The 13812-nt window shown below is 41.6% G+C and overlaps 1 protein-coding gene across 3 annotated transcripts; it reads left to right on the top strand.

The window, feature by feature from the left end:
* The first annotated feature begins 2970 nt into the window (after positions 1–2970).
* Positions 2971–12986, top strand: LOC115358501 (neuroblast differentiation-associated protein AHNAK). Of its 3 annotated transcripts, none has more exons than XM_030050538.1 (6): positions 2971–3068; positions 5372–5425; positions 5558–5678; positions 6025–6194; positions 6571–8178; positions 8854–12986. In XM_030050538.1, exons 2-6 carry the CDS (start codon positions 5423–5425, stop codon positions 12715–12717), a joined length of 5766 nt encoding a protein of 1921 aa, XP_029906398.1. In that variant the 5' UTR covers positions 2971–3068; positions 5372–5422; the 3' UTR covers positions 12718–12986. The 3 variants fall into 3 exon arrangements, with proteins under 3 accessions (XP_029906398.1, XP_029906389.1, XP_029906380.1); XM_030050529.1 differs by having other exon boundaries at positions 2972–3068; positions 6571–11127; positions 11164–12984; XM_030050520.1 differs by having other exon boundaries at positions 2972–3068; positions 6571–12984.
* The last annotated feature ends 826 nt before the right edge of the window (positions 12987–13812 follow it).

The raw sequence follows: 13812 nt of genomic DNA, 5'->3' as shown, positions 1-13812 counted from the left end.
CCTCCAAACGGGAGTTATTTATAAAGGGACTGTGTTTAATCGACTATGTGGACGGGCCAGTTTTGCTCTTCTCGCTCGTCTAAAGAAGGCGAATCTTTACGTTATTGTCATGAAATCCACTGAAATCAGCGCTGCTCGGAGTTTGTGTGCTGAGGTGGATGTTTCCTCTCTCTCTCGCTGTTACGGGTTCACATTATTTTGCTCTGCTCCACGTCGGGGGAGCAGCTTGAACTGACAGCACCGTCGACTGACCTCGGATCTGTTTGGGCCTCCATCTCTGCTGTGAGGCTCGTCGCCGACCGCCGACCTTCGACCTCTTGTGTAAGAGCAGGGAGTCTCTCGGGACTTTGACTGCCTCTCTTGGGTTAATTTTCTAACCTCGGCTTTACCTTTTTTCATTTTACTTTTTTTTTTTTTGTCTTGAATCCCCACGAGACAAAAAAAAAAAACCTTTGAAAAGGGGATTTTGTAATAAAGAAATGCAATGCCTTTTTATTCTAAACAAAGGGAATATTTTCCACTCGTCTTCCCAGAGCAAATGACTTACTGTGAAACCTCCTGCCTCAGTCAGTCACTAAGACGTCTCTGACACGGTGATGATGATGACGATGATGATGATGATGATGATGATGATGATGATGAGTCTACAGTTTGTGATGTGTTTGTCCTCTCGTTTTTTATCCACATCTTTGTCCTTTATTGTAAACTTGACACATAAATATAGCACTTGACAAAACACAAAGCAAACATGTCTCTCTATATTTTATCATCATGACTGGTATTTTTTAATATATTTATGGACATTAACACACACTTAGATTCAACACTGCAAAAAGTCCAAATCTTACCAAGATTATTTGTCTTATTTCTAGTCAAAATATCTAATTATACTTAAAATAAGACATGATCACCTCAGAAGTAAATTGTTTTTAGACAATTTTCACTTGTTTCAAGTGAAACTTCACTTGAAACAAGTGAAAATTTGCTTGTTTCATTGGCAAAATTTGCCAGTGGAAAAAGTGAAAATTAGCTAGAAACAAGAAACAAATTTTTGCCAATGAAACAAGCAAATTTTCACTTGTTTCAAGCAAATTTTCACTTGAAACAAGAGACAATTGTCTAAAAACAAGTTACTTCTGAGGTGATCATGTCTAATTTTAAGTGTAATGAGATATTTTGACTAGAAATAAGACATTTTTACTTGAAATAAGACAAATAATCTTGGTAAGATTTGGACTTTTTGCAGTGAAGCTACCATTGTTTTTAAAGTGCAATGTTGTCATTTTGAACAATTAAAAGCCATCAAATGCATTAGCACTACTGTACAGTTGGATTATTTGTGTATATATTTACTTTTATGAATTTGAATGTATCAGCAGCTACATGTTGTGAGAAAAAAATCTGCAGAGCTGTTTTTTTTTTCGTGTCAATCAGCAAGGTATTCATGGAATTTATACTTGATGAATAAAAGCAGTAAAAATAGCTGGATGGAGTTCATTGTTGTCGTGTCCCTGTTTGGTGTGAATTGTTCTTGCGTAAGGCGGGTGATGGACTGAGAGCTCATTGGAAGCAGCAGCAGCCACACCTGACAGGTCAGGTTATATAATTACTGTGTGAATGGAGCTGAACTGTGTGCCGCTCTTCCTCCTCAGACCCAGATTCATTGTGCCCGGCCAGCGCCTCGTAATCAAAGTGAGTCATCGCAGTGAACGCCTGCCCCGCCCTTGGCACAGGTCGGCCTCTCCCTCCCTCCCTCCCTCCCTCCGCTGTCAGGTCAGGGTGTGTTGATGCGGGGAGTGCTGTGTTTATGTTTTGTCTCAGCTTGCCTCCTAGTTTCGACTATATCAACTTGGTGTGTGTGTGTGTGTGTGTGTGTGTGTGTGTGTGTGTGTATGTACATATATATGTTGGTGCCTCTGGGTACTTGTGTGTTGGACCCACAGAAGTCACTGATATAAGGTGCATGTGTGCGTCTTGTTTGGATTTTGCCATTCTGCATAATTTAACCTGTTACTCCAATATTGTGATTTTATGCTTAACTTTTAATGCATTATAATCCATGTTCCTCTGTGCATTAAAAAAAAACAACCTAAAAAAAACCCCAACTTTTTCTGACGTCCCCAGACTGAGACAAGATGTTTGACACCATTTCCATCTCTGTACGTCCAGTGGTTTGGTTGCTGTGACAGGAATTTCATGTTAGCTTAGCATAAAGACTTGAAGTCTATGGGAGTCGTTAGCCTAGCTCTGTCAAAGTGAAAAAATAAACCTTACAGCAACTGAGAGGCTGTTTCATTTACACAATGGATCATGTGGATTTGAAATACACGTCTTGTAATTTAGTAAATCAGACAGCTTCAGAGATGCTGTATGGTTTATTGTTTCACTTTGAAGAAGCCAGGCTAACGACTCCCATAGACTTCAAGTCTTTATGCTAAGCTAACAAAATGCTACCCATAGGAACTGAACCACTGGAGGTACAGAGGTGAAAATGCCATCAAACATCTTGTCTCAGTCTGGGGAAGTCAGATATTTTGGGGCCACATTTTGCTGAAAACATTGGAGTATTCCTTTAAAGACAAAATTTTCTGATTTCGGTCGCATGAAACAATTTCAAAACCCAGTGGATGAACTTAAAAAATGCACTGTGCTCAAAGTGGAGGATATTTCACAAACCAGATAACTTCAAAAATGGTGGGAAATATTTTCTGAAATGCACGACTCATTCATGTTCCTGAAGCTTACGTGTGTGTGTGTGTGTGTGTGTGTGTGTGTGTGTGTGTCAGCTGTGAGACTTTCAGGGTGTGTCTCTGCGGGCGTGTGGGTGTGTCCACAGCTGACAGAGGCGGGATATTCAAGGAGGAACCTGTTTGTCTGCTTCAGGCCGGCTGTTGGTCCTCTTGGCCGGCGCTGCTGCTCGTCAGTCGTCAGTCGGCGCAGGAGCGGCCCGCAGAGCAAACAAACAGCATGGACTGATAACACGACAACAGCAGCAGCAGCTCGACAACACGGAAGAAAAGATAAAAAACTCAGAAAACAGACCAAAACCTGCCCTGATGGAGCCCCAGGTAAGACTCATTTCAGATGTTTTCCCAGCTGTGGCAGTGCAGAGTGTGTCGAGGTCGGAGGTGGACAGTGATGTCATCGCCCTGGTAGTCTCTGTCACCTGTGTGTGTGTTTGCATGCCTCACCTTTTTGCATTTTTGTTTGGGATTTTTTATTTGAGCCAAAGTGCTGGAGCTGCACTTTTTGAGTCCGAGCTCCTGCTGACTCCACGTTTTTCCAATTTTCATCTGAGGTTTTCATTTCTGACGGCTCGGTGCTCACCGGCTGATCGGCTGGGGGGTTAATCTGTAACTTCCTCTGCTGGAAACCAAACGTCTCTGTTTGGAAAGTCAGTCGGAGTGATTGAATCAGAACCGCTTTAACCGTGAGGTTTCACACAGACAGCAGACTTTACTGTGTCTTGGAGACTGATCGATAACTGATAAGAGTGATTGATTGATTGAGTTTCAGAGTGCACACCGCCACACTGGTGGAAGAACAGCAAGACACACACACACACACACACACACACACACACACACACACAGGTAAATCTTTGCCAGGATTTTATGCCTCTCAGACAGAGTGTAGTATCATAATCCTGTAAGGGACATGTGAATATGATCCAAACACTCACAGCCACAAGTAAGCATCCATTTAATGAAAGAGAAACAAGATATACCGTAAGAGTGTATACTGTATTTATAAATTATAGTGTAAAATTATATGCATCTATTATATTTCCACTGTCCAGTTCCAGCTGTGCAAGACACAAAGTGCAGTGAGTACAGAGAACATGTTTATTCCACATTAAATAAGCGATATTCATTGAATTATGACCCTTTTTCCACATCACACACATTTCATGTTTTGTTTTCTCTTTGAAATCTTTGCATTGAACTCTTGAGACTTAAAATCTCAAATCAGTGCAGTTTGAAATAACTTGATATCCCAGTGAAATCGGCGCTGAAACGATGATGAATCAAAAGACTGACAGGAAATAGATCTGTTATCAAAACCTGTCAGTTTTGGTGACCTCACGGCCTTTTCTGTTGCGCCACCTGCAGGCCCAGCGAGCCATCAGCGTTCAAAATAATGCTTTATTTGACAGCACGTACGCAAATTTTAATGCATCACTTACGGTGTAGGCACTTTGGGGTCATTTTAGTTTTTCTCGAAGTCATGGCTCTAGTGCCAGTTGCACCTCCAAAAACATTTTTGTTTGATTCACATCATAAAAACATCAGTTCTAACTATGAAGACTACAGCTCACAGTGGGGCTTTTCTGCCTGTCACAGTGGTGGTAGAGGTTGTTGTTGTAGTAACTTTATTGTCCTCATGACAGGAAAATTGCTTGCAGTATGCTGTAAGTTGTCAAGGTGTCAGAGTAAAATAAATAGTAAAATAAAAACAGACTACTGCTGCATGTCTACAAAAATATTGAAATATGATTTAGCAAAGTGAGTAAAGTATTTAACTGGCTTGTTCAGGATGTTTATTCTAATGTATGGAGTTGTAAAACAGCAAATAGGCGGTGATGTTGAATCTAGCACACACACACACACACACTCTGACTCATCAGGCTCACCTTTGCACTGTGCGTCACATGACTGAGAAGAAAGGCAGAGCTTGACAGAACATACTGCAGCCAGATTTGCTGGAAGTCAGCCAGTGTTGTGCCAAAACTTCTCTACTATAAAAAAAGGGCAGGTGTGGTTACTTTGACTTTCTGTGCTTGCAAAAAGGAAACACCCAACAACAGAACATTTGTTCTCAAGGCTCTGGATAAACCTGTTCCCAGTTTTCCCAGCTACAGGCCTCAAGGCCATAACTGGAATACCTGAAAGGCACACCTGCCAGGTTGTCTGGGTGTCAGTTGTTTCTTTGCATAAATACACGGGACGCTAATCACCAACGTCCTCCACTTCTACTGTTTGTGCTTTCTGCTGTTTATTTATTTTTTATTAATTCTAGGAAAACAGAGGACTTGTCTTTGAAATCTCTGAATAAACTTTACACTGAAAGTACAAATTATTGGCAGTGTCCTCCCAGCTGTGAATTGCATCTTGGTTGGTGCAATCCCACCCCCCCTTATTTTGTAAACTCCCCTTCACACACACTTTCTCATGCTTTACTGGCTACATTGGATTAAATTGGCACATTCTGCATATGAGCTTTTTCCCGTCTGTTTAATAGAAAGACCTGCTAAGGTTCCTACTATTTTGTGCCTAAAGTGTCAGATTTAACCTGTGTTACATTATACACTCTATAGCTGTTTTCACTGCATCTGTTGTCTGAACATTTTATTGTGGTTTTCCTCCTGTAGGTTTAATACACCTGGTTTTTTTTGTGCCACTGAGACAGCAACACAAGGATCATGGTATGAAACAGCATCTGATTTTTTTCTTTTTAAGTTTAAAAATGTTCAAAAGATTTGGATGTTTTTACAAGCATCTTTTTACAGAGGAGTGATACTGTCTTCAACAACATTTTGTTTGTCTCCTCCTTGCAGCTGTCGCACCGCAGGGGGAGGAGCCTCTCTGAGGGCCTGACGCTGGAGGAGTCAGAGCAGGGCCGATTGGTCATCTCCAGCGTTGATGACGATGCCACAGCCAATCAGGGACTCAGGGAAGGTAAGGCCCTCCAGTTTTTTTGGATCATAGTCGACCGTCTTGAAAGTAAAATACAAAATCTCTGAGCTGTTAGGGTTGGAATACTTGTTTTTCAAGTAAGAGATTGCACATTTTACTCAAATCCAAGGATCAAACCTTCACATTTTAGACCATATATGCCACAGATTTTTGTCAAAATACCACGTTTATTTGAAAAGCTTTTAAAAACTTCTCTGGGATGGTTGCTTTGCTGATTTATCTAGTTAATGTGAATTTACATTTGTGATCCTGTTGTACAAAGGGTCTGATCGGGCGCTACTGCCAGTGTTATGAGTCTGAGTCCCATTAAGGTCTTGTTCTTTTTCAGGGGATGAACTTGTGGGGGCAGCGATTAATTTTGATGAACTGTCAAAAGATGATGTGCTGAAAGTGCTGAGGTTGATGGAGCCATATAACGACAAGGTCCAAGTCCTCACCAGGCATAACCTGAGCAAGAGCCTCAACAATCTGGACAGATGTACCAAGAGTCCAGGGGAGGTAGGTGGAATATATATCTCTTGAACTTACATCCAGTTTACTCAGAGAATGAATGAATGAATGAATGTTTTTTTCTTTATACACAGGATAGCAAGAAAATCACTGCAAGAAAAAAAGTTAAATCTACCCTTACTACAGTAATACATCAATTTAAGAAAGTTAAGAGTCCATTTCATGGTGTCTTTAAAGAAACCTAATTTGAAAAACAATTGTGCTGCAGTTTACAGTATTGTAATGCAAAAAGGGACTGTCATCAATACGCCACCATACATGACCTCCAACCATCACAGTAACAGAACCAATACAGGGCAAAATGCTGACAGATTATATATATTGTAGTGAAATCCAATCACCAAGCTGTGGCTTATCTTTGCAGATGCTGATGGATTCCTACAACAGAATGTACAATACTAAAATCAAGAAGTTCCTCAAGGATGATTCCGTTGGTGCTGAAGGAAGCCTTGCGAATGGCTTGAAAGTCAATCAAACAGTACCACACTCGTCCAAGCACAACCTGAAGGCCAACACCGAATTGCCTCGCCTTGGAGTGGACTTTGGAGTTCTGGAAAAAAAGAAGGGAGATGCTAATGGCAGAACTCTAAACCTTCCACAATCTATTCCTGGCTTGAGTCTGCCAACTGAAAATGGAGCAATTCAGGTACCAGGATTGAATGTAGATACTAGAAGTTCACAACTAAATGGCCCAGATCTCCAGCTTTCAGGGACATTACCAGAGAATCTTGACGGCAACACTAAAGCTGGTATAAAAATGCCAAGCGCTGAAGTTCCATCGGTTGATTTGAAAATGCCAAAGCTTGAAAGACCTCATCTTGAAATAAACACTCCTGATATGGGTATTAGTGGAGATCTAGAGGGTCCAGATGTGGACTTGGAAGCACCAAATGTTGACATAGATATGTCAACTAACATGAAAGGACCCAACCTGAACATTGGAAGCCCATCTGGAAAATTCAGAGCACCAGGTTTTAAGATGCCAGACGTAGGTCTGTCTGGATCCAAAGTTCAAGACCTTGACTGTGAGTTAAAAACTCCAGACTTGAATCTCTCGGCTCCTAATTTTAAAGGGCGTATTGATCCCCCAGACCTTAATGCCCCAAATGTTGATATTAATATGCCTTCCAGTCAGTTAAATCTTGATGTAGATCCTCCCTCTGGTAAGCTCAATATGCCAAAATTCAAACCCTTTGGCACATTACCAAAGAAAAAAGATTTGGATATCAGTGCAGATGTAAAAACATCCAACCTAACTCTAAAATCACCAAAGATAAAAGGCATAGATGCTGCTGACATGGATGTACCTAAAACAGACTTGCCCTCAGGTAATCTCAAAGTTCCATCACTGAAGAATCCAAGTATTGATTTGAGTGCTCCTAAAATGGATATCTCCTCTGGTGAACTGCCTAAATTTGGCTTTTCTGGTACGCTGCCAAAAGGACAGAATGTGGACATAAATACACCAGATCTGAGTCTCAAAGCTCCCAAGATAAAGGGTGGGATTGATGGGCCTGACTTGGGCCCACCAAATGCCAAAGCAAAATTCAAAGCACCCAGATTTAAGATGCCCAAATTTGACCTCCCCACCCTGACAGTGCCAGATGTTGGCTTTGGTGGTGAAGGGCCAGACATAGATATCAACACACCTGATGTGAACCTCAAAGGTCCTAAAGGTGGTTTAGAAATGCCAGATGTTGATTTAGGCAGCCCATCAGCAAAATTCAAAACCCCACACTTTAAAATGCCTGATTTGGGGCTTTCTGCTCCAAAGTTAGATGGCCCTAATTTTGATATCAAGTCACCTGACCTAGATATCTCTGGTCCTAAGCTCAGTGGTGGAGTAAGTCCACCAGACCTGCACATGCCCAAGGCTGACCTCAGAACCCCCAATCTAGACCTCAATGCCCCAAATGTCAATTTAGACATGCCATCAGGTAAACTGAAAACGCCAACACTGAAAAAGCCAAAGGCAGAGCTCAGTGCCCCAGATTTGGATATTGATGCTCCCTCGGGCAAACTCAGAATGCCCGAATTTAACCTTTCAGGCAAGTTGCCCAAAGGACCAGATTTTGACATGAACACTGATCTGAAAGCACCAGATTTGAGTCTGAAAGCTCCAAAGTTCAAGGGTGGAATTGATGCACCTGACCTGGACTTACCAAATGTGGACCTTAAAGCTCCCAAGTTAGATATAAATACTCCAGATGTGAACATTGGATCCCCCAAAACAAAATTTAAGATGCCCAAACTGAAGATGCCTAAATTTAGCTTCCCAAGCCTAAAAGGGCCTGACATTGATGGCAGCTTAGATCGGCCAGACTTGGATATCAACACACCTGATGTCAACCTAAAAGGTCCTAAAGGTGGTTTAGAAATGCCAGATGTTGATTTAGGCAGCCCATCAGCAAAATTCAAAACCCCAAACTTGAAAATGCCAGATTGGGGACTTTCTGCTCCAAAGCTGGATGGCCCTAACTTTGACATCAAGTCACCTGACCTAGATATCTCTGGTCCTAAGCTCAGTGGTGGAATAAGTCCACCAGACCTGCACATGCCCAAGGCTGACATCAGAACCCCCAATCTAGACCTCAGTGCCCCAAATGTCAATTTAGACATGCCGTCAGGTAAACTGAAAAAACCAAAGGCAGAGCTCAGTGCCCCAGATCTGGATATTGATGCTCCCTCGGGCAAACTCAAAATGCCCGAATTTAACCTTTCAGGCAAGTTGCCCAAAGGACCAGATTTTGACATGAACACCGATCTGAAAGCACCAGATTTGAGTCTGAAAGCTCCAAAGTTCAAGGGTGGAATTGATGCCCCTGACCTGGACTTACCAAATGTGGACCTTAAAGCTCCCAAGTTAGATATAAATACTCCAGATGTGAACATTGGATCCCCCAAAACAAAATTTAAGATGCCCAAACTGAAGATGCCTAAATTTAGCCTCCCAAGCCTAAAAGGGCCTGACATTGATGGCAGCTTAGATCGGCCAGACTTGGATATCAACACACCTGATGTCAACCTAAAAGGTCCTAAAGGTGGTTTAGAAATGCCAGATGTTGATTTAGGCAGCCCATCAGCAAAATTCAAAACCCCAAACTTGAAAATGCCAGATTGGGGACTTTCTGCTCCAAAGCTGGATGGCCCTAACTTTGACATCAAGTCACCTGATCTAGATATCTCTGGTCCTAAGCTCAGTGGTGGAATAAGTCCACCAGACCTGCACATGCCCAAAGCTGACCTCAGAACCCCCAAACTAGACCTCAACGCCCCAGATGTCAATTTAGACATGCTGTCAGGTAAACTGAAAATGCCAACACTGAAAAAGCCAAAGGCAGAGCTCAGTGCCCCAGATTTGGATATTGATGCTCCCTCGGGCAAACTCAGAATGCCCGAATTTAACCTTTCAGGCAAGTTGCCCAAAGGACCAGATTTTGACATGAACACTGATCTGAAAGCACCAGATTTGAGTCTGAAAGCTCCAAAGTTCAAGGGTGGAATTGATGCACCTGACCTGGACTTACCAAATGTGGACCTTAAAGCTCCCAAGTTAGATATAAATACTCCAGATGTGAACATTGGATCCCCCAAAACAAAATTTAAGATGCCCAAACTGAAGATGCCTAAATTTAGCCTCCCAAGCCTAAAAGGGCCTGACATTGATGGCAGCTTAGATCGGCCAGACTTGGATATCAACACACCTGATGTCAACCTAAAAGGTCCTAAAGGTGGTTTAGAAATGCCAGATGTTGATTTAGGCAGCCCATCAGCAAAATTCAAAACCCCAAACTTGAAAATGCCAGATTGGGGACTTTCTGCTCCAAAGCTGGATGGCCCTAACTTTGACATCAAGTCACCTGATCTAGATATCTCTGGTCCTAAGCTCAGTGGTGGAATAAGTCCACCAGACCTGCACATGCCCAAAGCTGACCTCAGAACCCCCAAACTAGACCTCAACGCCCCAGATGTCAATTTAGACATGCTGTCAGGTAAACTGAAAATGCCAACACTGAAAAAGCCAAAGGCAGAGCTCAGTGCCCCAGATTTGGATATTGATGCTCCCTCGGGCAAACTCAGAATGCCCGAATTTAACCTTTCAGGCAAGTTGCCCAAAGGACCAGATTTTGACATGAGCACCGGTCTGAAAGCACCAGATTTGAGTCTGAAAGCTCCAAAGTTCAAGGGTGGAATTGATGCCCCTGATCTGGACTTACCAAATGTGGACCTTAAAGCTCCCAAGTTAGATATAAACACTCCAGATGTGAACATTGGATCTCCCAAAACAAAATTTAAAATGCCCAAACTGAAGATGCCCAAGATTAGCCTCCCAAGCCGAAAAGGACCCGACATTGATGGCCCAGACATAGATATCAATGCACCCGATGTCAACCTCAAGGGCTCCAAAGCTGGTTTTGAAATGCCTGATGTTAATTTTGGCAGCCCATCGGGAAAATTCAAAAAGCCAAATCTGAAAATGCCTGAAGTGGGTTTTTCTAGTCCAAAGTTAGATGGCCCTAACTTTGACGTCAAGACACCTGACCTCGATGCTACAATGCCAAAATTGAACATAAATACAGATCTGAAAACACCTGATTTAAACCTCAAAGCTCCAAAGTTGAAGAGTGGGATTAACGCCCCAGACATAGATTTACCAAACATGAACCTCACATCTCCCAAAGTAAATATGAATACCCCAGATATGAACATTGATTCACCTAACACAAAGTTCAAAATGCCCAAAGTGAAGATGCCTAAAATTGATATGTCCATCCCAAAAGGCCCCAGTGTTGATATAGATGGTGACCTCCAGGGGCCTGACCTAAATGTCCCAAATATTGATGTTGACAGGCCAAAGGGAAAAATCAGTATGCCAAATTTGAATATGCCTGATCTAAGTCTTTCTGGACCCAAAGCAAAAACACCACACGTAAATCTTTCAGCCCCTAAGCTAAAAGGTCCTGGGATAAACTTGCCAGATTTGGATTTGCCTGATGCCAATTTCAAAAGTCCAAAACTAGACCTAAATGCTCCAGATGTCAGGTTGCCATCAGGTAAACTCAGAGCACCAACACTTGAGAGACCAAAGGCTGGGATCAGTGTCCCTGATATTGACATCAACACTCCATCTACTCAGATGAAGATGCCCAAAATGTCTAAATTTGGGCTCTCGGGTTCACTACCAAAAGGTGAAATTGATACACCCGACTTGAACATCAAAGCGCCAAATCTAAGGGGTTCCCTAGATTCTCCAGACCTACCAGCAGTTGATCTGGGAGCCCCTAAATTTGATGTGGATGTACCAGATGTGGACATTGGTTCTCCATCAGGGAAATTCAAAATGCCTCAAATGCCAAAATTTGGGTCTCCCAGTCTGAAAGGTCCCAAGCTTGGAATAAATGGCAACATAGAGGGACCAGATGTGAACTTTACAGCTCCTAAAGCAAATGCAGGAATTAGAGGTCCAGACATTGACATGAATGTCCCCTCGGGAAAAATCCAAGGTCCCCAAACTGATCTTGATTTGCCAGACAGAAAATTCAAACTTCCCTCCCTTAAGTTACCACAGTTTGGAAGCCCAGATGTTAATATGACAGGGTCTGATATTGACTTTGGTGCACCCCTGAGAGCAGCAAATCTGGATATCTCCCCTCCAAATGCAAAAGTGAATATGAAAACACCAGATTTAAATGGAAATATCGCAGGTCCAAAGGTCACTTCTACAAATATTGACCTCGGCATGCCCAAAGTGGATATGCAGAGCCCACAACTGAATCTCAAAGCTCCGGAGCTTGACATTGACGCTCTCTCACAGTACAGTTACAAAGGTCTTCCCCATAAGAATCGTTTATCAGATGTCACAGGTATGAAAACACCTGTCTTGGACATTGATGCTAATGTCAAATTGCGTCCAACTGACAGAAAGTCAGCAAAGACCAAAGCAAGGTCCAGCTTCCCTCTGGTGGATTCTGATTCACCAAAGTTAGATCTCCGTGGTCTTGATCTCACCCGTGCAGATCTGAACATAGATGATTTCACGGGAAAGGATCACATTCTAAGAGCCAGAGGTTCAAAAATAGATGTCAGAGCAGCAGAAATACCAAGCGTCCACGGTGAGGCAAATCTGAAAGCACCAATCCCCAAATTCTCAGCACCAGATCATTTTGGCCAGAGCTCCGGGATCTCCACATCAGGTCTCAACATTGACCTCAGGGACCACAAACGTCACAGAAAAATCCCATCTGGTGACGGCACAAATTCAAAGCCCGACATGGCCAGGCAGTCTGCTGATCTGCGTTTGCCAGATTTTTCCCAGCATTCAAAACCAAATGCGTATGACAGTGCAGATGGACACTATGTCACTGTTTTCCCCAAAGACATCCAAAATGGAGAAAACCGCAAGTACAACACCCTGGGGATAACAGACTTCAGTTCACCAAACATTGACCTTGAAGTTCCAGATGAAAATTACCTGAAGGGGTCCACATACTTCTTTTCCAACCTTGTATAAAAGAGAACATAACAAAGGCTTTATTTTTGTTGTTAATTAAATGTTTTTATCAGGTTTATTTATTGTGATTTATTGTTCTGAACCTAAGACATTTTTTTATGAATGTGTAAGATTCTGTATCATTGAGTTGACGGGATTTTTTTGTACATAAAGCCATGTCTGTACATTGGTAATGGTGCAAAACAACATGTTACAAAGCAGCACACTTGCACTTGTTTTCTATGTAAATGTAAGCTATTACTCGTGTTGTATCAATGAGCATTTGTACTTTATAAAACCTGTTTCTATAATAAATACACATTTTATATACTACATTAAGTCTAACTTTAAGTATTAATAAATGATTAAATCTTTGATATTATCATTTAAGTGTTTTCTCTAATGACTAAGTGAAATATGTTATGAGTTATTGCACGATGACTTTTTTCATTGCTATTTAAAATGTTTAAAACCATACTTTTGAAGCACAAAGTCTTTTTGAAATGTATATATTGAAGTATATTGATGCAGTAATATTACCATGGTTTCATATTGAAGCAGAGAAGCAACAGTCAAATCATTGCAGCTGATAATTGCAGCGTGCAATCATTACATCTTTTGTAAATAAAAATGTAGTTTCACAAAATTTCAGATTGTTTTCCCAAAACTACACATATCACCATCCCATGATTAGATTCACTAATATCTAGCTCCCCATCCTTTAAGTCTGTATGAGAAACAACAGAAAAAAAGAAAAAAGCTCTGTTTTTACTGAACTAAACAATTCCTTATCAATACCAATACCTTCCTATGTTTTTTCTTCAATTTCCTATTGAGAAATGTTTTAAGAAAAGTAAACCATGGAATTGTTTGCATAAAAGAAAAGAAAAGAAAAGAAAAGAAAAAGCACTTCTGCAGCTGTGAGATGGATGTGCTGCTGCAGGAAGCGAACACCAAACCACCTGTTATATATTTATGTTTTTTATTATTTTGCAAGAAAGTGACTATAAAACAGGTCAGGGACAGGTGAGGACAGGTGCAGGGACACAGATAGAGCAGGTTATATAATGTCTTCTATCTCTGTGTGTGTGTGTGTGTGTGTGTGTGTGTGTGTTT

This window comes from Myripristis murdjan, chromosome 1, assembly GCF_902150065.1.
Source record: "Myripristis murdjan chromosome 1, fMyrMur1.1, whole genome shotgun sequence".
Lineage (NCBI taxonomy): Eukaryota > Metazoa > Chordata > Actinopteri > Holocentriformes > Holocentridae > Myripristis > Myripristis murdjan.
Note: the sequence above shows the minus strand (reverse complement) of the source record. Positions and strands in the feature narration are given on the sequence as shown.

What these genes read in the sequence shown, in the direction of transcription:
- LOC115358501 (XM_030050520.1), top strand. An exon ending in CAATCAGGGACTCAGGGAAG is followed by an intron (nt 5,679 to 6,024) that starts GTAAGGCCCTCC and finishes GTTCTTTTTCAG; the next exon opens with GGGATGAACTTGTGGGGGCA. An exon ending in GTACCAAGAGTCCAGGGGAG is followed by an intron (nt 6,195 to 6,570) that starts GTAGGTGGAATA and finishes TTATCTTTGCAG; the next exon opens with ATGCTGATGGATTCCTACAA.